This window comes from Cygnus atratus, chromosome 2, assembly GCF_013377495.2.
Source record: "Cygnus atratus isolate AKBS03 ecotype Queensland, Australia chromosome 2, CAtr_DNAZoo_HiC_assembly, whole genome shotgun sequence".
NCBI lineage: Eukaryota > Metazoa > Chordata > Aves > Anseriformes > Anatidae > Cygnus > Cygnus atratus.
Window position 1 is genome coordinate 36,438,953 of NC_066363.1, and position 25,238 is coordinate 36,464,190.

At 40.8% G+C, this 25,238-nt stretch overlaps 1 protein-coding gene across 6 annotated transcripts in view; it reads left to right on the top strand.

Annotated features, from left to right (window-relative positions):
• CREB5 (cAMP responsive element binding protein 5) overlaps positions 1 to 25,238 on the top strand; it is a 256,642-nt gene that overhangs the window by 6,527 nt on the left and 224,877 nt on the right. The window contains exon 1 of one of the 6 annotated variants that reach the window (XM_035556389.2): positions 14,909 to 15,036. The exons of the other annotated variants lie outside the window; for them this stretch is intronic. Within the exon in view, the coding sequence (XP_035412282.1) occupies positions 14,968 to 15,036 (69 nt within the window). The 5' untranslated portion in view covers positions 14,909 to 14,967. Of the gene's footprint in view, positions 1 to 14,908; positions 15,037 to 25,238 lie in introns of those variants that run through there. 6 annotated transcript variants of the gene reach the window in all.

Sequence of the window (25,238 nt, forward strand, 5' to 3'; positions counted from 1 at the left end):
TGAGGAACTTCAAATTGTGAACAGTAAACCGTACCTCCGCAGGAGCTACTCTGAACTGATTTTAGCCGGTGGGTTTAATCTTGGCCTGCTTCTGGTTTTGGTCAGGTCAGGGAATTAATTTGTCACTAAATATTTTTAGGAGCCCAGCAGGAACTCCAAAGGTGACCTGAGAGTGTGACGGCAAAGGACCTGGAATTATGCTGGTCCAAAAACGAGCACTGCGTGTGTCAGAAATTTGGGCATGAGAATACCTCACTTATAGGAAACTTCTGTTCTTGGAATTGAAGTAGTTTATAACCTGAAGAAACTAAAAGCTGAGCAATGGTGTACAGAAAACATAATCAATCACTTTGTTCAGGACTGTCTTTTACTACCTGCTGTTTAACTTAATTCCTGAGTGAATGTTTTAGGAGGAAGAAATATTTTAAAGGTTTTGTGAGAATTTTAACCACCACATCAACTTACTTTTTTTTTTGTGACTAAAAAAACCTAAAACGCTTTTTTTGCTTGTGAAAACTTGGGGGGTGGGGGTGGTAGTGTTGCACTTTTTTTTTGAGGTTGATGAGATCAGAATCTACAACTGTAGAGATTTCCCCAATGGCGTGCAAAATGAGGGGAAAAAATAGATTTTGTAATTAAAAACATGTTAAGGAATTTTCCTTCTTTCCTCACTTCCATATCCTCAAGTGCATCTGTGTAGTGTGTGAAGATTCTTTTTTTTTTTTTTTTTTTAAACCGGCTGTGTAATGGAAAGGTATTTAAAAAGGCAGTGGAGGAAAAAATGAATGATGTAGGTACTAAGGTACTACAACATTTTCTACAATCTTTTTGCTACTTTTTCATTCTTCAGTGCTAATAAAGCAGTGTATGGACTCAAGAACAGAAATAAGTAAAATTTGAGTAATTGCTGGTTTAATGTAAAAAGTGAGAGAAAGCAGTAATTTGATGTGAATCTTTAAAAGACAAGTTCCTCTAATAACCCACTATGAAAGTAGAAAAGATCAAAAGAGTATGACTGGGTAAGGAGAATTACATTCTCGCGGATTTTTTTTTAAAAAAATCATAGTAGAGCCTAATTCTCCACTCACCCTGATACAAATCTGGAGCAACTCTATAGAAATCTGTGGCATTACAGGCTGGTGTAACACTCATTGAGGAGAAAATTAGATTCACAGGGTCCATTCTGCATGTAGCCTATCAGTCGCGCGCTGTGCAAATCCCATTATTAAAGCGCTAGCCTGACATGTCGTGTTAAGGGTGGCTGTTTCCCCAGGATGAACATGTTTGTAGCTCTCCTTGTCTCGTGGCCACTTTTAAGGGGGCAGGGGGATATTGAGGATACTTATTTTGTGCTCAATTAATATTCCTTCCGTGCGCTCTCCTTCCTCTCATGAGCTTTATGTGTGGGTGCGCAGTCTGCACTCTCCATCATCTATCTGTCTGTGTCTCGTTGGCTGTGACAGTCGCCACTCCAGCCTCAGGCTTGCACAACGTAGGCGAAAAGCCCACCAAGTTTTTCAGTTAGATGTGGCACTGCGTAATTCTAACACCGATGTGCCTTTTCTCTCTTAATAATGCTGTTGTGAATTGGGAGTGACGCCTTAGATCTCAGTCATGTTTTATTTGTGAAGTTTTGTGGGATTTTTCCTTTTCCTTTAAAAAAGAGAGAGGTGGAGGGGGAAAGAAAGGGGAAGACAGTGGAGCCCTACAGTTCTAATAATTTTAATAACAAGGTCCAAGCCACTCCAGTGTCCTGAGCAGTCTCTAGGCTGCAAACGAGAGCAGACAAAGTCTTTCCAAAATTGTGAAAAATCTTGTCACTGCTGGAGCTATTCTGATGTGTTTTTTTTTTTTTTTTTTTAAAGAGCAATCAACAGGAGTTTTAAATAAGAAAAACACTATAAAGAGTAGTAAATAGACAGTGTTCAACCCTCCTGTCCCCCAATCTCTAATTGTGTACATCCAATTACAACTTTCTTAAACTGACCCAGGGTACATGGGGTCAGCTCTGAAACTTTTGAAATTGGTATTGCTCCATGGACTGCACTGAAACTGTGTGGAGTGGGGATATGCTACCCCTGTTCAATAATGGTACACTACAAACAGCGCCTGCGTATACCCTTCGTAGGAGGATATAATAAGTTTCAGGCCTTACAACTGTCTCTGGTGTGGAAAGGTCCACTGGACCCTTAACAATCCAGAGGTTAATTTATTTAACAAAAAAAAAAAAAGAAAGAAAGAAACAAAACCACAACTATTATTTCATTGTCAAACACTTTTAAAAAGCACTATTTATGTAGGGCCTATATAAGCACACATTGTTTTATGTTCCTTCTGCTGCTTTGCAGTTGACTAAACCATTATTCTCGGAGCACTGCTGTGCTGAGATCATCAGTGATGATGGTGTGAAAACAAACAAGTTTCATCAGGAGTAGGCACTATATAATTTGACAGAGACATTGTCAGCACCAAAACATCTATATTAATTTCATCTCCAGGCAAACCAAAGTACAAATTGGATGGTTAGTGGGAAAAATTCATCCCTGGGAGGAAGGGGAAGGGGATTGCATCTAATACGGCGGGGTGCTATATCAACTGAAATGAGGACATTTCTCAATCCCTATTGAAGTCAATGGGCATTGAGGGCACTCAGGGACTAGTGGCATTGAGTCCTTTTCCTCCAAAGTTTAGTAAAACTGCTAAGATGCAACTTAATTCCTCATTAATTCAAACTCCTAGCAAGTTCTTGGGAGAAAAGCTCTCTTTGTAGATCGAGACACCCTCCACCTCTTCAAAAGAGAGCTAAAAAGTATGTGCTCTACTTCTGAAGCCTTCAAGGCATTCTTCAATGTGATGAGTGACAATTAGTGCTGATATTCTGCACGTACCTTAAAGTTGCAAAAATGGTGCTTTGGAGAAAAACATTTCTGGCCTCTTATGTTAAATAAGGACACAGATGCCTATTTTATGCCTTTGAAGGCAATTTTTAACATCATCAAGAATGATACTATATTCCTCAGTGTTAAACAGCTTTGAGAGAAACAAATACGTGTAGTCAAATATGTCGAACAGTGAATAAGCATGCATATTCTCCACCGCCCCGACCCCCCCATTTTTTTTCCTTCATCAGTGGAAAAATATGGGAGGGTCTTTTTAATACAAAGTCAATGAATCTCAGATGAGACAATCAATTTAACAATACCCTAAAATTGGGGTTCCAGATATTTCATTTTACTGCTATACTGTAGCCATACACTTGAACCTCTTACTGGATTACCTAAATTGAGTGAGGCTTGTAGGATAGACAGGGAAACACCTTAAAAACACTGCTCTCTCTGTAGCAGTTAGGGTGTTTTCTTCTGTTTTCTCTCCTGCACTGTCTGATTCTATACATTTTTTTTTTTTTGCCAAAAAGCTGGTATCCCAAAATATAAGAATAGCCTATTTCTAGGCTGTCAGTCTTCCAGTTTTCAGTTCAGTTTTTAGTCCGTGCACTGTCAGCCAAATGCTTTTCAGCGGACTGAAAGTTTTTGGGGGCAGAATAAGCTGAGGATAAATATTTAGAACATCATAAATAATGCCAAATTATTTTATAATAAGGACAATAAGAGATGCAGTAATGACTGTCTTATGACACAAGTCATGAAAATAGGTTTTTATTTTCAAATTTGTATTTTCTACGTTGGCTTCAAATAGCTTAAACATAGTGAGGATGCCTTGGCAGTGAAGCGTGAGTTTGGCATGCTGCATACAATGAGGTCCTTGCTGTGTCTTTTTCTTTGAGGAGGCTTTCTTCAGACAGGAGAAGATGCAGTGCGGGGAGTGCCACTGAGCCGCATGGCATGGGAGCACGCGCCGTGCAGTGCGTGCTACTGCAGCAGCAGAAGTCACCTTATGCCTTTCCCCACTACAAAAATTGCCAGCTACCCAGGTTCGGGTGTTTTTTGTCTTCAGAGAGCCCTTGCAAAATTTCAGTTGAATTTCTTACTCAGCTCCAGTGCCTAGGAAATACTGGTCTATGGCAGGAAACGTCCACGTCTACATTTACCAAGGCTTTAGTGCCATGTAGCACTTGACATGGGCAGGCATCACATGGGGAATGTGTTTTGTACAATATCAACTGTTTTTAGTCTGACATGGCAGAACTCTAAGACCAAAACCAAGGCTGCAAGCAGGCATGCTGGTTTGTATTGAGAAGCTCTTGCGTGTACAATAAATGATACACAACAATACACTGTGTAGCATATTGCTGGGGGAGAGAAGGGCAAAAGCAACTGCTAAATGCTACGGAAATAACAAAAATATTTGTGAAAGACTTAAATGAAAATGCAACTAACTGTACTTTTTTAGCCTTTTACAATTCTGTGGATAGCATCTTCCTCATATACCCAGGGCCTTCCCAATAGCTATCTCAAAAATATACGTTAAAATAGTGTGATCCTTTTGGTGCCCACAGAAAAACGCTGGTTACTTGTCCATCTGAAGACCAGCTCTGCTTAGAGCAGCCTGTGCTCTTGAGGATGGTGTGTGTAAGATGGCCTCTAATGTGGCAAGGTCCTGAGAGAACCTCTTCTCTCTCGCCAACCCCTGTATTTAGCACGGAGGGGATTTCCTTTCGGTTGTGCAGAAGAGACAGTTGGGCCACACGGTTTCTCTGCTGTCCCACTTCGTCCTGAGTTAAAGCAAGCAGCAGTTGCCAGGGGTAAGGCTGGCGTCCTGCGGTTGGAGAATGAGCAGCAGCTCTGGGGGGAGATGCTCTGCCACGTGCAGGCAGGCCGGGGGCTTTCCTGGAGGAAAAATGTGCTCACCCAAGACTTTCATGAGAAGAAAGTCACTGAAGAACATGGTATGCAGAGGCCTGAAGCTGTTCACAGACCAAGTTCTGTGACTAGCTTCTGCCAAAATGAAAGGGATGGAAAATATTCAAAAAAGTCAGAATACCCGATTTCAACATTTTTCAAAGTGAGACGCATCTCCTTTGAAAAGGACTTATTTTAAGGAAGACATGAGGCAATAAATCACTCAAAAATAAGTATTTGCTTTGTGCTGCATAATGCTGTTCAGGTTGATGCAAAACAATTTTGTGTTTATCCATCTATCACTATTTGTCTGCTCTCCCAGTTTAGGGGGCTAGGGTTTCTCTAACTTTGCTGTCTACCTGCGCTGCACGTGTGTATGTGTGTGTACAGTATAGTGCTGTGTGTATAAAGGAGGAGCAAGATTCTGGAGAGCTGGGCTGGCTGTGAACTTCAAAACACTGGGTTGAAGCCTTTTGTTGGCATAAGTGCTAGATCTCCAGAACATTTTCTATAACTTTATCTGATCTGGTTTGATCTGACTGGGTCAGAGACTTTGACTGCCTTCCACGGAGCGCAACAATGTCCTCGTCAACTGACGGAGCTGGAAAAAACTAGTTGGGAGGAGCCAAGACTTTGCATGGCAACTTCATTGAGAATAAAGTTAGCAGAGGCTGTCCTCTGAAAACACTGTCAAAAAAAAATTCCCATTAAATCTTTGCATAACTGTTAAAGTCAGAAATTGAGGTACATGGGGAAATAATCATTCTTAGTTATGCTACTGCCTTAGTTTTTTAGGGTCTTTTATTTTCATCTCTTCTTTAGAGGAAATGTCAGTGTCTTAAATGGGAACCTATTATTGTGAATTAGCATCTGGTGGAAGGTCTGGTACAAGGTTAGATTTATTTGAATGTTCTAAATTGGATCAAAAGGGAGCTGAAGGAACAATTAGTGTTTTTTTAGGTACATAATTTTTGTTTGCTGTTGAGTAAATTAGTTTCTCAGTTTTTATCGTGAGACTTACAAGCGTTTTTTTTTGGGGGGGAAGATATTCTTACTTAATCCCGTTAAGTGTGGAATTGCATTTCTTGCAGCTTTTCTTAAATCAAGTGCAGCATATAATCTCTGTGTGATGGCTCTTTAACTTGTCTTTTCAAGTGTGCTTTTTGGTGGCTTGATGTTATGTAGAACATTTCCTTCCTGTACTCTAGCATTTCTAACCAAAATCTGAGTATGTTTGAAACCTTAGCTTATTCACACTTCCTAATCATAATCCCCTTGGTTTCCTTGTCAGCACCTTTTCGTGGTATTTCTCTGGACACCTCTATCTAATATCTCCAGAGGTTATTCTACAGAGCAACCTTTGACAAGATCTATTACTTACTACTTACTGCTTTTAACAAGGTGAAAAGAGGTCAACCTCTGTAAAAGGCAAGCATTATTAGAAGACTGCCATAGAGTCTCTCCGTGGCTTGTCCATCTCTTGTGGCAGCACTGTCTGCGAATCAGTTCAGGAGCCTCCTCTAAAGTGCAAACAAAATACATTTATGACTGGATATGAGCATACGTAGATAAGGTATGTCCTCGGGAAAGCATTACAAAGCTCTGGGCCCTTTCAAGGTCATAGACTTGAAAGACTGTAGTTCCTCTTTCAAGGTCATAGACTGATAGACCCACTGGAATCTGGGAATTTTGCTGTCAGCTTCAAGTGTAACAGGATTTAAGGTTATTAGTTTTTGTGTGATCCATTTAATTGAGACTCATGACCAATGCTAATGACTTGCTGCTGGAAAAATTGAATTGGTAATTTGGTTACCTCTCCTCCTAGAACTCAGGATCTTCTAAATTAGAGTTGCTGTTGTCTATTTTTGTAACCATATTAAGATGCAAAACCTACCTCTTCATGATTTGAAAAAACAGATTGCAAAACCTCACTTTGTCAAAAGAGTAACTGCAAGATCCTTTCGGCTGACATAGAAAATCTTAAAAAAAAAAAAATATATAGAGAAAACATATTTTCCCCTAAATTAATTAAAAAGCTGAGAAATTGTATGGGAGAGCTTAGACAGATCCCAGAAGTATTTAAAATAACACTTAAAATGGCTTGTTGATGAATGAAAAATCTTTCTAGGGTGCCTTGATGTATCTCAGTCTGGGTTTAGTCAATGAAAGAAGATGATTTTTTTTTGTTGTTGTTTTACTGTTGCATACTGTAGCTTGCTCCTTCCTGATTTCTGTATATGCAGAACCTACAAAAACTGCTGGTTTATCTTTCAGATACAAACAACTATAGCACAGGGAAAACAACACAAAATAAACAAACAAAAACACGAACAAACAAAAACCGTACCTGAAACTTAACAGTAAATCATATGGATTATTCCTCTCATCCCCAAACACTGAAAGCCAGACTAACTTGTTGCTAACATAGCTCTCACTTTCTGTCCAGAGTTGAACAATCAATCACATGCAGCCAGTGACCAAAGTGCTCTGTCTTGGATAGAATTTAAATTTGATTTACCTAATGGGAAGCAATTGCCACATGACTCATGTATGTGTACAGCTGGGGCTGAGCCCTTTGCAGAAACTAGGCATGATAACTGTCTTGAGATTATCTAAAGGTGTAGAGGGAGAGTGGGGTGTAAATGTGAAAAGTAGATTGCTTGTTTTGTCTTCAAGCAAGAAAGTGAAATGAAAAGAAGCTTTTTCTTGGTATCACACAGAGGTTAAAACATGTACTGTCTAGGCAAAACCATTGTATGCAAGATGTAGAAGAGGCTTCCTTGGTGTGTTGTGATTCTTCATGTTCTGTTTGTTTCCCATGTCAGCAACATCCCAAAAGTTTGTTCAGTAAAAATTTATATGTAGGAGTGTCTTGGCATATTCCCTTTTGCCCAATTCACCCTTTATTTTTCCATTATGCCAGAAAGTCCCATTTTTGTTGTTGTTTGTTTGTTTGTTGCTGGTTTTTTTTTTTTTTTTTTGATTGCATCATTGCCTTCAGTTCAAGCACTTTGTAACTGGACATTCAGTAACTTACCAAGGGAGTTGGCCTTACTCAAACACTGACATTGAAAGCTGTATCCTGTGGGCTCTCTCTGTGCTCAGATGAGTAAGTGTTTGCAGAATGTTCGTCTGAGGCCGAACCCTAGAGAATGAGATGAAAAGGCTGCATGGTGCTTGGATGCAACAACATGGCAGAGCAGGAGAGGGATAAACAAATCGTTACTAAGTGGGAAGACTGGGGACCGGTTTTCTTGTCTGTTTTTGGAGTGGGAAAGATGACGTCTGTCTACTGAGGACTTAGTTGGAGGAGGTGGGGTATAACCATGGTCAGGCTAAATGGCCATGAGGTGGGATCTGCTTTCCACTCAAAGCCTTATGTTTTTTTGAAGGTCTTTGAAATAAAACATGTAGTCAGCCTCTGCAGGTTGAATCCATCCCTGCTGGAAACTGTTGACCTTTTAGAGTAAACCCAAGTCTTAATACAAGTTTAGTACAACGATCCTAATATTAGGATTTGTACGTTTTAAATTACAGCCGTAAGAGTAAGGTGCTACCAAAACAAAAAGGAATTACTTTCCCCTCTTTGCTTTTATGACTATATGTGATAACATACAGTTGATGAATAACATCTGATTTACATTTTGTCAGAGAAGTTTGTATATGCGCTTCTTTTGTTTTATTTTCCCCCAAACTGTCCACAAAAGCCCTACTGCTCATCTCTGTAAAACCCTGCATTGACTTCAAGGGGAATTCCATATACAATTGCAGAAAAAAGATGCAGAGCCTATAGTGTGGCAATATCTTACAGCAAAAAGGGCTATGGTTTCTCTTTCTCTGCACTTCTGCTTTCATGCTTGCTTTTATTCATTTTTTTTCCAAATACTAGCACTATTAGAAATGCTATATGTCACATTCTTGTTGCATTAAAGCTATAAAAAGGATTTGCACAGATTTTGCAGTCTCCCTCAGATGAGACAGAAGAGTGTGAACGACAGGCAAACTATCACTGAAAAACAAACTCCTTTGCTGTACTCTTAGCCAAGTTCTAGAGGGCACCCAGCTCCACATCCAGCCAACAATCTGGAGGCTGAAAAGCCTCTCCTTTGATCCACTCTACTTCTTGTTAAGTGTAGATGGCTGTGAAGCTGTAAATACAGAGAGACCGAGTACTTGGAGTGGTAGGAAAAGGTCAAAGACATTTAGGAAGCCCAATGAATCCTTGTGGGTATGGTGACTGAGCAGCTAATTCCCTTGACTGTTAAATTTTGCTTGTGCATAGTCTGTTTGGGAGAGTACAGCTCAAATTAAATGCATTTTAAATTTTCTGTGAGGTACCTGAGTGAGGGTCGACTTTATGCAGATGAAATTACATCTACAAATCTGTTAGCAGTTGAGAAACTCACAAGAGACCACCTCTTCTCCTCATGCACCTCTGTAGAGATTAAAAATTAAAAAAAAAAGAAAAAAGGCAGTTACATGGCTTTCTGTCCAAACTCGTTGCTTTCATTTTAAGATTCCAAACTTGGAAACAAGAAATGTGCTTGGCCTAGTGGGGAGCTTGCTTGCCACCATGGATATAGTGTTTTCAAGTGGTGGTTGAAGGTGTAGCCTGTTTGCATCTGCTGGAGCAGAAATGTGGGATCTGCTGGGAGCAGAGGCTCTTTGTCAAGAGTTTGGGCTATGTTACCCCTTCCCACTCATTTGAATCCTGCCGAGGAGACCTGTGAGGTGCACCTGTCCTGTCATGGGTACCCGCTGGACAGGGATAAGGCAGCTCTCCTGCCCTGCCTTTTCCTGCAAAGGAGCCCTAGCGGTGTAGTCTAACATTCTCCCTTTCCCTTTCTTTTTTTTTTTTTTTTAAGTTTATTTTTTTCCCTCAGAGCATGTTAGCCAAATCCACCTCCCTGTTAGCAGATCATACCAGGCCTATTGGGAAAGGCTTTTGTGACTCCCTTGAAGCAGAGGATGTTCTTGGTACGTGGTCTGCCTGGGCAACCTGCACAAGTAGGGGCATGTGTGTAAGGAATTCCCCCAAGTTTTGGGTCATCAAAATTATGTCTAAACATGGTGTGCTACAGTGTTTCTAACAGGAAACACTAGCTTAGCAGAGCAGAAGGGGTATTTGCAGGTTTCTGGAGGAATATGATCGTGGTAGGAGCTGTCATAGGTGGGTTACAATTCCTTCCCGATGGTCTGGACACAGTTTGGAGGGTGGCATTTTCCTTCCTGGCAGGCCATGCTCACAAGCACTCTGTGCTCCTAGAGCAGCACTCTGCTTCTGCTGTCTTCTCCTGGCCTCCTTTGCTCTGTCTCTTAAAATAAAATAAAATAAAAAATCAGAGAAAACCTCCACAGGTGAATTGCAAGAATGGTGAGAGTGTGGAAATGTCTTTTTTTCCCAATCTGTGATGCTCTCAGCCCTTCCCACATCTCCAGGTTTGCCATCAGATAGGGTAGGCTCTTTTATCACGGGCAGAATACTCCAAAACAACATCGGCTTTAATTTCAAAGAGAAGGGAAAATGCTAATTCAGATGAATCTGTAAGTCAGTGTAGGTATTTGTGTTCGAAAGACAAGCCCTTTTCTGGCTGTAAACACTGTTACACTATTTGATATAGTACTTTTGTTTACATTATGGTTTTGCCAATTAGTACAAATTTACTTTCAAGATGATGAAATGCTTTTAATTTTTTAACTTTTTTTTTTTTTAAACCTGTTTGTGGTGTGATGGTGATTTCCTATGGAATAAGTGTCTCTGGGTAGATGATTCTTCTGTGCTGGATGGATAAATAGTCTTGCAGTAAGTTAGTATGGTATTAAACCAGATTGCTGCTGTTTCTGCTGTTGTGCTGGGACTCTGCTCTAAGGCACTTGTAAGTTCTGCATTTCCAAAGGCTTGGAAAAATACTCTCACAAAAAAACAAACATGGTGGGTAATGAAGGCTAAAATTGTTTATCCTGATCACATCAATTGGAAATGATCTTCACTCAGCAACTCTTTTACCAGCAAATTAAGGCACCAGTGAGGGTGTTGGTGCTGGGGACTGGGCTTTGCTGCAACTTCTGGTGGGCTCCTGCTCAGTGCTCTGCCCCTGGCCCATGAAAATATTGCTTCTTTTGCTCTGCGGGAGGGCTTTTCTTTTCAGCTACGTGCTTTGTGTAAAGAAATTACTACGCTCAAGCTGTAATTTGTTGCAGCGTGTCCGGTAAAAGCCGAGGTTTGCTGCCTTAAGATGTCATCTTAAGAGCGCAGGCAGCGCGCAGCTGCCCTCGCTTTGCGCGCTGCCTCCCGACATCGCCCCCGGCTATGCTGCTCGCGGGTTCCTTCGGGCGAACCTGGGGTTACAGAGGAGTCCCTCTTGTTCCTTTCGGGCCGCCCAGAAGGGAGGAAAAGCCCAGCGCCCCGCAGCAATCCCCTCTGCTCGGCGCCGCGAGCGGGGCTCCCTGCGCGGCCTCGCCGCCAGAGGCTGCTGCCAGCCCGCGCTGCGGGCACGGCCCCTGCGGGCCCCGTGCTCGTGGGATGCTTCGGGAGAAAAAACAGCAAACGGGACGGGACACGAGCAAACAGAAAAACCCCTAAAGCAAAACACCCTCCGCGCCATCCCCCCCCCCCCCCAAAAAAAAAAAAAAAACACAAAAAAACACAAAACCAACACAAAACAAACTAAAAACTAAACAAACAACAAAACCCCAAGCGCACACCAATCCCCTCCACCCCCAAAAAAATCCCTCAAATCCTAATCAAAAAAAAAAAGGTTATTAAAAAACAAAAGAAGTAAAAAGTGTCTTGTGAAAAGAGCTCCCGAATTAAATTTAGGAACTCGGAGCATTCTTCTCCTATGTAATCTTTACATTTTCTGCAGCAATATTTGGTCTGAAGTGAAGTCTTTAATCTGTCGGTTTTGTGCCTGCAAGCCTGCAGAAATAACTCCAGGGACACAAAGTCAAATGTGTATAAATCACTCTGAAGAGCAGGGGAGCTACCCAGAGAATAGAGCATTTGCGAGATCAGGATTAAAAGGAATTGGATTAACATGTTTCTGCCATGGGGCATTAAAAGCAGTGTAGACATTAATAGCCATCCTAACACCTTTGTGATCGTACATGACTCTTAAAACAAACCAAGCATCATAGGTGTCAGTGTTTATTTCATATAGACGTACAAGAGCTCAGGTTTTCCCAGCAGTGCCTTGGAGTTTAATCAGCAAGGTTTAGATCCTCAGCTTATTCTCTCAGCATAGCTGTAAATCATCCGTAAATCTTAAGGAGATGCTCCACGAATTCTGCTGACTATCAGTGTAAGCCTTCATTTCCAACAACATTGATTTATCTAAGTATAGGTTTTGTGCCTTTTAAGAGCATACCATCTGCTTAAACTGTGTTTACTGTATGTAAGAAGTCAGCATTTTACTGTCGAATTATAGAAAAATGATAGCCTGGCTTATTCTTTCAGTGACACCTGTTTAGGAATAATTTGTTAATTGCTACTTTGACGCTGATTCTTCTGCTCTTCAGATGAATAGGTTCGGTTAATATCACATGCTAATTTACTGAATAGCTACTCACTCTAATGCAGCAATAATAACTTGTAATTACCTGCTACAGTTACTCCAGTCTGCTTGCAGGATCCAGCTCTGGAGGAGAGGGAGGCAGGGGTGCATGGGACAGAGGGGAGGTCATACTCTTCGCTGGTGTAAAGCCACGTTATCCATTCACAGCGAGGGACTGTAGTTTGTAAATCCACCACCCACATGCCCTGTGTTGAAAGCCTTTCTCAGGAGGAGCTCTGACGAGGTGCAGTCCCAGCATCCTGCAAAGAGGGCTTGCTGGACTCAGCCCACGGCCGCAGTGCTGGTGTTTGCACAACTGCTGTTCTGAAGCATGTAACAGATACGTTTTAGTTTAATTACAGTTTCTACAGCTGGTCCATGCTGAAAATGATTGAAACTTTTTCCTAATGAGATAAGGGTAGTTAATTTTTATTTTTTATGTTTTTGGCTAAATAGTTCTGTGTATTTTATTACTATGTACAGGTTGAACAGGTATATGTATCTGACATTGTAGCAGACTTCATATATATGTGTGTATGTACTTTTGCTAATGTTTTCTTAGCAAACCTGGAAATCTGTCAACTCTGAATGTGAGACTTCAGAGGGAAGCTAGGCAAGTGAGTGAGAGCTGAAGGTACTGTGCTGGCTGCATACAGCAGTGGTAGTCAGCTGGAGCCCTGCAAGCTCACTTGGTGGAAGGCATTCATCTATGGACTGCTGAAGGTCACATTTCTGTTTCTGAAAAGCGTCTGGTGATTGTAGCGAGTGCTCTTACTGGTGAATATTTAGTTGTGCTACATAGTTTTCTTCGCATAGGATGTAGTACCATATACACTAGTAACAGAGGCTGCATAGTGATATCTCCCAGCTTAGTGGAAGACCCTTAAATTAACACATGTAAGAAACTTTATATTCGAACAATACAGGAGAAAAGATATCATTACTTAATCACTTAACTATAGGAAATATGTTTGCTTACTTACAGGAGTATGTAAACAAATGTGTGTAAGCCTGTATGTTTACATACAGGAGTATGTGGAATGTAGTACGTACAGGAGAGAAACAACTCTGATACTTGTCATTGATTTCCCAGTTGCTAGTAGTTTTATAATGGTAACACATTTGGCTAAGACAGGAGTGACTGGGACAAACCCCCCCCCCTTTTTTTTTTTTTTTTTTTTTTTTTTACAGCTTTCCCCTTCCATACAAAACTTACCACTGGGAAATGAGAAAGATGCTCCTGCTGTAGAGGGGCAGTGGCCACTACAGAGCATGTGGGTACTGTACTTCATGCACAGTATTCTGGATATTAATGTGAATGGACACCATGCTGCTAAGATAAGCTACTTTCATTGAGATAACTATTTACAGGAGTACTATGGCTTTGCCTATCACTAAATCCAGGTGCACAAAAACTGCATTCATGAGCTGTAGTCACTTGGGTGATCTCAGACGTGGGTTTGGGTGGTTGTTTTTTGCTTGTTTATCTGGGGAAGGGTGAGTTGTTGCTCACCAGGTGGGTGACCAGGTAGATGCCCATTCTTGGCACTGGAGTGAACTGCTGGCGTTGCAGTATTCCATCATAGCCATTAGATCCGTTTCGATTTACCATACTCTTTTAATGTCTGCTAGGTATTACTAACAGAAGTCCGTGGGCTGCTGGCTTTGTATCTAGTTTATTCCTGGGCTTCCCTCTTCACGTTTTGCTCTGGCTGCTCCTCATGCTTTTAGTACTTTAAAGCAGGCATTTCCCAGCCGCCTTTGCCTTTTTTCACTGTCTGTGCTTTGACTTCCAGGCTCACCCCTCTCTGCCTCCGTGCATTGCTGGTGATTAACTGAGTAAAAGCATCGCACTGCTGATGCATATCAAATCTGGAACGATGGTCAAACTCTCTACCCACTTGTGCCTGGGTGTTTCTTGGAGGTTTTGGATTTCTTAGGATTTAGCCTTGAGTCCCATGTCCAAAGCAGGAAGTCATATTGCTTTTCCATTTTGGCTTACTGGTTTTCAGCCTCCTACTCCACTTTTGTTTAAGAAAAATTGAAACTAGTTCTTGCAGTCCTGAAATGCTTGTTTCTTAACATCTTCGACAATGAGAGCAACACTAAGACTTTGGTCACTTCTCATGTCAGGTTCAATGTGGACACGGCTGATACTCTTGATGTTTATATTTGGTAGCTGATAGATGCAGTGATGTGACAGACTTACATTTTTTCACCACAGATAAAGATGCTCTTGATATATTTTGGTAGTATTGCTGCAGTTGGTGCTAATGGGGTTTGACCTCTTCATTGTGCCTTTTTTTCCTCAGCATTTCTGAATTGGTGTACATCCTCTGATTTTTATTTCTCTCTCTCTCTTTTTTTCTCTCTTTTTTTTTTTTCTGTTCTTTTTGATAAGGCTGCTGATCTAGTTTTTACTGGTTTCTACAGGTACAATGCCTTTTTGCAGCATTGCTGGATTCATTCATTCTACTAAAGCATGAAAAGCCCTGCATTTTAGTTTGTTTTTACTTGTCTATACCTTATTTTCTAGGTGCTCTTGTCTTTGAAACTTAACCTATGTGTTCAGTCAGAGCACTGGGTGTCCCACAGAGCCTATTCATCCTCAGGATATGAGACAAAGGAGTTGTGGTGTTGTGCTGCATTCAGATCCATGTCTTGCTCTGCCCTGGTGCCCAGAGGTGGGTGGTATTTCTCTGAGTCATCTGCTATAAATGCCAAATGATAACATCTTTTGGTTCATGATGTTCTTATTGGCAGCATCGTGCATCACCACTGCTTGGTCACATTTCTCCCGTCTAATATTGCTGCTCATCGTGCTTGTGGTGATCATATTGCAGCAGGCTCCCCGGTTCCAGCTGGAATCTAGCTAACTGTTTGATCCACTGGCATGGTTGTGGATATGGTTGACAGTTTTCTTGTATGGTATTAGAACATGGACAGTCTTTGCTTAAGTTACATGCCATATTTTCTCCTCCTATAGGAAATATTTCTGTCCTCAATCACTGTCTGTACAACTACATGTACTTCCCTCTTGCTGCCTGCCCTGGGATTACCGCAGCATTAGTATATAAAGCAGTTCTGTTTCCCACAGTTGTCCGTAGTCTATGGATTTTTTTTTCTTTCAGTCTTTCCTGATGCTTTCCAGATCCTGCGCACAGGATAAGGGTGCCAGCAATCTCAGTTAGTCTGTCTTTGTTCTACCCCCCTAAATTCTTCAAACATGTCTCTGTGTACTTAATCTTCACTAGAATTTATCATTGTTTTGATCCTTTCCCTGTGTAACTCAGCTGCCCATGAAGTTTGCAGATATTTAGCTTGGGTTAAATTTGTTTCTTTCTATTGATTGTTCTACCAATGATCTCGCCCTGATTAATGATGTTTGTCTCTCTAAACCTGAAGTGGATGACAGCAGCCTTAGTTCTCTAATGCAAGCATCTATTTGCTCTTAATGTCTCATGGCATAAGGTTAAATACTTTTTCTACACTATCATTTTATCTGAGGTCACAGAACTCACTGTACACAATTTATCACCTTTTGCAATATTTCCTGCATGTTTAACATAATTTGCTCATTCACTTTTAGTCTATTTCTTCTCTAAGCTCTACTGTTAGTCTGATGGAATGATGGAACAATAAATAGTAAACCTTTTAAAAATTCGTACAAGTTCAGGTCACACTCCTGTAGCTCGGCAATACATTTTGTCTGAAAGTCTACCTTTTCTGGTAGTCTGCATCCCTCCACAATGCCTGTACTTTCTGTTTGTAAAAGCTGTATGTGTCTTTGTTTTCGACTCCCTCCTTTGCAACTGTTCCACTAGTCTGGTTGCTGCCAAGCTTGTAATGTGTCAGGCACTGGTTATTAATGCTAGAAAATTGTGTTTCTAAAATCAAACTTCATTTAAAAATTATTATTTTTTTAATTTTTAAAACTTTTAAATTAAAAGTTAAAAATAGCCTGCTTCTTTTGTTCATGCAAAATGCTACATAATGTCTCTTCAACTATGTAAACCTGTGGACACTTTTGGTAGTCAATGGGAATCGACAGTTCATTTCCTAGCCTACTGGTGCATGGGGTTACTCTCCGTTCTCGGTATGCCCTGATGCAGGGATACTGCAGTGATTTAGTGCAGGGCAGGCCAGGTCTGTATGACCTGTGGTGAGCCACACTGACGCAGACCTGGCTGTGGCAAACCTACTCACGTGTCTTTGAACCGTGTTTTCTGGTGCTCTGATTTCCATGGGGGTAAATCTGATACAGTGCAAAGTTGGATTGGTGTGTTTTTACTCACTTACCTGTTTGGCTTCCTTAGGAACCCAGAGTTTATGGGAATTGCAGCGTAGAGGGGCAGCATCATAGTTTCTCTGGAGTTAGCTCTTGTCCACTCAGGTGCCTTCCACTCCTGCTGGACCCCAGGCCATGCTCCCCCTGCTCTTGGCTATGGGAAGACTTGCTCAATGATGCTGCTGAAGCAGCATTGGCTCTCTGTGTTTGGGTGGTTCTGCACTGATCTGCAACACCCCATCCTCACACCTTACTTTAGATGTGAGGATACTCACAGTTTTCTGCAGAGTTGGTGCTGACATAGCAAGGGGTCAGTGTAATTGTAGAGACGTGCTTTTGTACCATGTTCCCCTCATATGCCCAGTTTGGGGACTGAAATACTGGGACCAATCTTCATCGGTCCCACCATAATAGCTCAAGAAGGACAGCAGCGTTGGAGCTATCAGCCCAACCTACGAGCCCTGCCAAAGCCTCAGGGGCTTTGTGTAGCACCAGGTATGGTGTTTCTCCATCTGAAGCACAGTTAATCCACTGAATCTGGTTAAACCACCCATGGATAATTGAGCATTGAGAGTGTTTGTGTGTGCTGAAACTTTAGCATGCAATCGAGTGCTTTGGTGATTCAGGGGCACTAATGATTACACAGGGTGCAAAACAGTGGGGAACTGGAACCAGGATTCTTGGGACTTCTGTGGGAATGTGAAGAAAACAAAGCAAGTAGCCAGCCTTAAAGTAGATTTACAGCAGCAGATGTGCTAGTCCTGCAACCCCCTTACTCAAGTTGTTAGCCTCGGAAGACCAAAAATACTAACACTACTACTGTCCTTTCCATAAACTTGTCTCTCCTTAACTTTTAAACTTTGAAACCTACCTCATTTTTATCTGTTGCGAACACAAAAATTCCTGGCTCATCGTCTATTGTTTTACTTTGCACTGGTACTCATGCCATCTCTTCCCTTTGCTCATATGCCTTATCAGTAGAACAGAGATAATATCACCTGCATGCCTTCCTGATGCTGAAAGCTGATGAGTGGTAAGCTCTTTGCAACTGAAGAGTACTTAATGTTATTACAGCACTATTTTACCATGGATCTCCTAAAAGTTTTTAACTTTTCCAACTTATTTCGGAACTTGCATTTTTCCTGCATTTGCCAAATCTTGAGACTCATTCCAGGTTCAGAGCCAATGACATTATCTCTGTTAGTCAGAACTTGCTTGGAAAAGGGGATTTCTTCCATACTGGCCTGTGCTTTGTTATGGCATTGAACATTTGGAACATCTTGGCCCCTTTTCTGAGCACCGTTTCAAACACATTAGTGCCAAAGGAAGAAAAGTAATTGGCTAAAAACAAGTGATCATAGTATCTTTTTTTTTTTTTTTAAGTCATTATGTTAATTTTCCTTGAGGGACTTCTCTTTGGATCATTCTGTAACTTAATTAAAAAAAAAATCCTGGTTCAAGCTCTCTCACTGGCTATGGAGGGCTTGGTACTTTGCGTATAATGAGATTTTCTTTCTTTCCTTTTTTTTTCTTTTTTTTTCCTGTACACCAGACGGCAATCAGTATTCTTATACATTGAAGACAAATGAGAAAAATGCAAATATTCCCTCGTGTTGGAGGGATATATTTCCGGGGAGAAACCAGGCCAGGAGTGGATTTCAAACTTCTAAATCTGTTTTATGTGGTGTATAAGAGATTGCTGTCATCACCCAGATGCAGGAAATACCAGTGCTGGGCTTAAGGGGGACAAAGTAAACTCGACAATGGACTGAAAAGAAAAATAAACAATCGACCAACCGTTTTTATAGCTTGTTTTTTTCTCTTGCTTTAACAGTAACATTCACCTTCATTTACCAGAGTTCTGTGAAACATCTGTATCAAGCCTTAAACTTGCTTGACCTTAGTTTAGGTTCAAAGTTCAATATATTCCATGTGCAAGATGATTTTACAAATCCATGAGAGCTCTGACTCTATGCAAACCCTTTTTCTCTGTCCCAGATTTGGCCTCCTTCTTGCTAAATAAATCCAAGGACAACTTTCTCTCTCTCTTTCTTTTTCTGAAGACTGCTGCAGGGATGCCCTTGGGGCATGCAGGGTGTTACAGGGCTTAAGAATAAAGAGGAAAAGTTGCCTTAGAGGATGAAGTCAACCTACTGTAACAGCTTCCCCGGATGGAGTCTTTTATAACTCGAAGAATGAAATTTAAAGGGTTCATTTTGCTAAATCTTCCCAAACAGATGGCTCAGCATTTGTATAATTTTTAAATCTGTACTTCTTATCTCATTTGTAAAATCAGGACAGATCTCTAAATGGCTCCGAACAAGTAAGTCTCAGAGCTGAACAATTTCTCTCCTCCAGCTGCCAGACTGTATTTCTTCTCAGGGCTCCTGCAGGTTACTTCAAAGTTACATAACAAATATTTGCATGTATAGAGTACAAAATTTGGGATAACTGTGGAAAAGTCTTACAGAACCTGATGGCAGCCAAGCCACGAGGCTGGAAACATGAATTAAATGTTATGAATTTGTTACAAAATGTTATTGTCCCAACACAAGTTATATTGATGATGTTATAATTTAAATATAGTTAAAATAACTTCTCCCTATCCTGTAAATTAAGAGCAAAACCACACAAGTTCTCCTGCTATCTAAAGTGATGCCTTTTGCAGCTATTATCTGACAGGAAAGCTGGAGTTTGGAGAGAGAAGGGTGAGAAAACAGTCCTTGTTTTCTGTGGCTAAGAGAGTCTCTGTGCTGGACTGCCCCTGCAGCGCACCTTAGCCCACCCTGCTCAGGGTCCCGCATGGCAGCCGTTAGCCACGTGAGGAAGGCCTGCCTGTACTCAGCTGGAGGGTTGCTCTTACTTGATCAGGCAGGTCACTGTGAGCAGCGCGAGGCATTCCTTTCCCCTTGGATGGTGCAGGATATTTCCTCTCGCTAATTCTAGCCAGTCCCAGGGGCTGGAAGTGCCAAGTGAATGCAAGTGTGGAGATTGGAGCCAGCCTTTTACTCCAGTAGCAGCAAAACACGATCCGGTTGCAAAAAAAAAAAAAAGCGACGGATCTTGGACACTTTCTTAGCCTATCACTTTCTCTCTAGTCTGTGCTTTAAGAATATGAATAGCAACACTGTCATGCATTTTTATTTTTTTTCCCGGCACATTGCTGTCCAGAGATTTAAAGTCACTGTATGAACAGGCAGCTGGTTATTATCCCAACTCAGACTACTGCGGTAAATTCAGGTATGGAGGAATGGGGTTTTCTGACCACATGCAGGCATCTATGTGGTGTGAGCTAATCCTCCAGGCATCTTTCAGAGTCAGAAGAGAGAAAGTAGCAATTTTAGCTCACAATTCCTCTCTTCACAATAGAGATGTCTACGTCAAGTGAATTGTGCCTATTCATGCGCATATTTTTCTCCATTGATTATGGAGGGAGTTTGGGATGATTGAACGAGGTGGAGATGCTGAGGATGTTTAAAGTTAAGTTGATTATGTGCATATTACACAACGTGGGCAGATTGCAGATTTCTAGCTGGAAGGAACATATCCACATCAGCAGAGTTTTGTGTGTGGATTAGCTAGCCCTAGTGAAAGATGTGGCTGATCAGCTCAAATGCAATGTTGAGCTGATGTTACTTGCTGATATGAGCTAGCATTGCTGCCCAGTTCTGTATGGTGTCATGTAAACAGGCATGGTATTTCATGTGGCACAGCAGAGACATAAAATTAGTCAAGGCAAAATTTTTGGATGCGACAGACTTAAAAGATACGTGATTTTTACATACCTATAGGCATGTTGTTAAATCAAAGGCCTTGCTCTCCAAAGGGCAGGAGTTTTGTTGCAAAAGTGGATAAAGCACTGGTAATTGTTCTTCTCCCCACAAATGAAAAATGCCTTTTTGCAGACTGGCAGAAGACAGCCTCCTGCAATGATTTTGATATCATGAGATACAGGCCTTATTTATCAACACACCTCTGGGAAACTACAAGATCTCCCCTCTTCCCCCCCCCCACAATCGGTTCATTTTTTTTGCCTTGAAGTAAATAAACTTTTTGAACAACCAGGATTTATGGAAGAGGGTTCATGGAGCTGTGATAAAGCACTTCAGGCTGTAACTTACACTTGTGTCTGAGGCTTCACTTTTATTGCTTTAAAAAATTCTCATATGATCTCATTTTAGAATTGGGTACTTCAAAGGTTGTACAGTCCATGTTCCTTCGAGGCTGCCTATGCAGCCCTGTAATTTTTTTCCCATGTTCTGTTCTCTCTCTTTTTTTTTTTTTCCCTCCCCTTTCATCCTTATTAACTGGAAAACACCAAAGGGATTTTCACACACCAAAATGAGTAGTCTTACAATATTCCGTAAAAGTTACTGTAAAATCACAGTCCATGGTGAATACGTGTTTTCATGTTCATGCTCTATCAGCGAGTGCCTGAACTAGTCTTACTACACAGGATCGTTTACCATAGTTCTGTGAGCATAACTATTCTGCTAAAGCCCTCCAAAATGGATTTGATCTAAAAGAGAAATAGTTGTTTTGCTAACTGTGATTTATCACACAGTTAAAGCTTTCCATGAAAAAGTGCAAGCTACAACGACTTTTGAATAGGCGTGAAGGAAAGAAGGTATCTTTGCCAGCATGTATGTAGCCTGATCATCTCAGCTTCCTCCCCCGTCTGCCAAATATAAGGTCAAATCCAGTAGTGGAATGGGCCTGACCCCTCTAACAGATCTTGAAACTGGGATCTTCACCACTGTGAGGCGTGACTGCCTGAGTCATGGGACTGCATTCTCTGGAAGTTGTGATGGGCTAACTAACATTGCCCTGTCAACTCCTTCAAAATGAATTTTGTAGTCAGTTGTGTCATGTGTGTGGACAGAAAAGCTGATCTGGAATTATAAAATTTGCCAAAGACTGCACTGAAGAAGAAACCCAAATATTTCCATAATTCTACACCAAACTCCATCACACAAACACCCTCCACAAAGTGTTTTTCCCTGTGGTTTCAGTTTGTTTTCCCCGTCCTCTTTTAGCAGGAAAATAGGAGAAAAATGGAAATGAGATTGCCAGAGAAAGTCATCTAGAAAGCAGGAAGAACTTTCTTAAAAAATTAAGTATATTCCCTAAATTTCTTTAGTGTGAAGGTCCATAATGACTGGTTAATTTATTTATTTTTCTTTTCTTTTTCTGTGGTAGTTACCTACCGAAGTGATTCATCTGACCCATTTCACAGCTAAGTTGTAAATCCATGAAGAAAAGCATAGAGTCTACTTAAAGAGCTAAGCAGTAATGCTAGAAGCAAGACAACCTGTGAATATTTCTCACAGATAATTAATTTAAAGGAAATATGCTTTCAGTGTATTTGTCTCTGCAGTTCTAAGGTTGTTACCACCTAGGTAATGTTCAGTGATTTTTTTTTGGGGGGGTTAACGTCAAATAGAAAATGCAGACTTCTATCTCAACATATGTTTCTTGTTATCGTGAAGTGACACTAGGAGAGAATCTTGTATTTTTGATTGGATCGTTAGCTCAGCTGTTCTCTCATGAGTAGTTTTTTTTTTTTTTTCTGCTTCTTTTCCTGTCCTCATCTACCTAAAGGAGCTAACTTCTGAGGTCTACAACACAGCCAAAACACTACCAAAAGTGTTGGTGTAGCATCAAAGTACCTCAGAGAAGGACCTAATTTTTTTTAAACACCATTAACAACAAATGGCAAAACTGTGTAATACATTGTGTACTACAGCAAATTTTGTGCTATGAAGTAATATAAAATGCATCAAATAAAATGTTATGTGTGTAAATGGAAAATGAACAGTCAAAGATCTGAGGCTTCTTCAAGTGAGAACAAGACAGTATTTGAGAAATGAGAACATGAGGTGAGAGGAGGGAAGTGTAGCACAGGAGTCTGCTAGAGCAGATAGGTGAAAGCCCTTAGAAGACTCACCATAGTCCCATTATTATTTTTTTTTCATGATGCTCTCCAAATGTTTTATGTTTATGTGATTTATACAAACAACGGTATTGTTTGGATGAACCAACCAAAACGTCTGTCAAGCATTTTCTTTGTCGATTTTGACATATGAGAAGATAGTGGAACCTATTTGTGATTGCAACTAACTGTCCTGAAAGAAAATCTAGCAGTAATAATATTCAAAACTGCTGCCTGGGTATTGTCCTGGGCAACTTGCTCTAGGTATCTCTCCTTGAGCAGGGGGGTTGGACCAGATGACCTCCAGAGGTCCCTTCAAACTAAAATCATTCTGTGTTTCTGTGAAAAAGTTCTCTGTAGCACTGATAAATGTTAAAGCAGTAGTCAGTATCTGAAACTTCATAGAAATCTCTCTCTCTGTGAAGAAAACCTAGCCTTTGCCTGTGTAGTTATAAAAATGTTGGGTAGTATGTCAGGCAAAATTATGACAGCTAGAGTATACAGCTTTAATGGCCTTCATATTGTTAGTGTACACTTGGAAAGAAGTATCCTGCAGTAATATGGCTTTTTGAGAAGAACTAGTGACTCTCCTCAGATGCCTGGTCAGAGGCAGGTGGTGCACTGCGAGGATCTGTCAAGCTCTTAGGGTGAAAGCATCTTTCCAAGAGTGCTCTGCAGTTCCAAATACTGACTCCTCAACTTACAATTACTTTATCAGAGGCAATCATTGATTTTGCTAACCAGTAAAATCTGCTTTTGCAGAAATTCTGCTATCTCAATTATACCATTATTTTCTGATGGTTATTACCTCAGTAGAATAAGTACTCTGAGGCATAATTAGACCCGGTCAGTTGTTAGAAGACACCCACAGCATGTTTGTTGTGTTGGCAGGCAGATTGCAATAAGGTTAGTGATTCTGTGTGCAAAGATCCTTGGGTTGACTCTTCGGGTTTTCTGTGTACTGGGTTATATTTATAGCATTAGAGGATGTAAATGCTTACATTCTGATTACTTTTGAAATGAGACTGTTTTTTTTCACTGTCCTGGTACAAATCTCAGTGAACTTTTCTTCCCGCAAGAGAGGACAGGGGAATTATGCATTCATATGCTTACTAGACCATCAAAAAGCTTATGTAAGAAATCCTCTTTTTAGAAACTGAGGCAACTGTATGTTGAGATAGAATTTTTTTTAAAAAAAAAGCTATTTTAACTTCTCATACAAATAATTTGTTATTCATAATTCTGCACACTAGTGGAAAATGAGATAAGTTATATTAATTAAAAATGCAAAAAAAACCAGATCAGTCTATGGTGTCCAGTCCCAAAAGAATGACCTTGTAGTTATGTATTTGTAGTTTTGTGACTATAAATATGTATGTATTTATTTCCTGGCTTTGCCACCAACTTTGCATGACTTGGGATATATCATGTAAACTGGAATTTTTCAGATGAGGCTACATATACAATATACTTAAATCTTATTGCAATTAATAAGATTTTGGACATCTCTAGGCTCTGTTTAAAAATTCTCTCTTTAAATTTGTGGTCTTTAGCTTCTTGTCTGTAATTTTGACACAGTATTACATCTTCGTGTCAGAGAGAATATTGAGAGAAGAATGAAAAAAATAATGTGTGTGTGTGTCTGACTTTTCCTTATTTGCTTACTTTTTAGGATAAATATTCCCTAAAGGGATATGGTTTGGAGAGGGTGTGTGCAGCATGGCTTGAAAATGAAGCCCTTTTAAAGTATTTCTGATTGGACACTTAAAAACTGGAGGCACTCAGTATCACTACTTGCTCTTGGAAACCTCAGCCAAGATTTTTTCATTTTTCCCAGAAGAGCTATGGCCAGGATGGCTGAGGCTTGAAAGCTGTGTATTTACATAAGCGCAAGTTACAAATCTGTGGTTTTGAAAGATGTTTGAATTTCACCGCTTTACACTTGCAGCATGTTATAAGTTGCTGTGAGTTGTTCACAGATTGTGAATGTACAGCCTATGGAGAATTACTTCTTACTTTGCCTCCTTCTTTTTAGGAAAGTAATAATTTTTTCACGTGTGCTGGTTTTTAATATTCTTGTTTGTAGTTATGGATTGGTCAGTGCCAGAAATCTGTGGCTAGTGACTGGCTGGGAACTTTTTCATCTTGATATACTGCCTCCTTAATGGAGACAATAATCCACGGGCCAGAAAGACTGCTTTTTTTAATGCAATGTGGCATTTACTGCAATGTGCAATCTCTTTTCTGAGATGATTTCTGGAGAGTTTTGCACTGCTGGAACATACTTGCAGTCTTTTAGGAGGGAGAGAAATGTTCCTTTTCACACTCACACCTACCCCATGGGTTTGCACGTGCACACACAGACACAAACACACACCCCACGCACTCATTCCTGCAGTGTAGAGCTCTCCTCAGTACCTACAAGCAGATCTCTCTGGAGATCTGAGCAGATCAAGCAGATCTTTCTGCTCAACTGGTCACCTCCCTGCACAATGACCTTCTTGCCTGTCTTGGGGTTTCTCTCAGATGCTGATGTTTGAGCTGCTGTTCAGGGGTGCGGAGAGAGGCAGGTTGTTCCTCTCTCACATGCAGCAGATGTATTTGCAGGGCACAGCTGGTGTCACGGGCTGGAGGAACAAGCGCTGCCGGCCCTCGCAAATACCTCT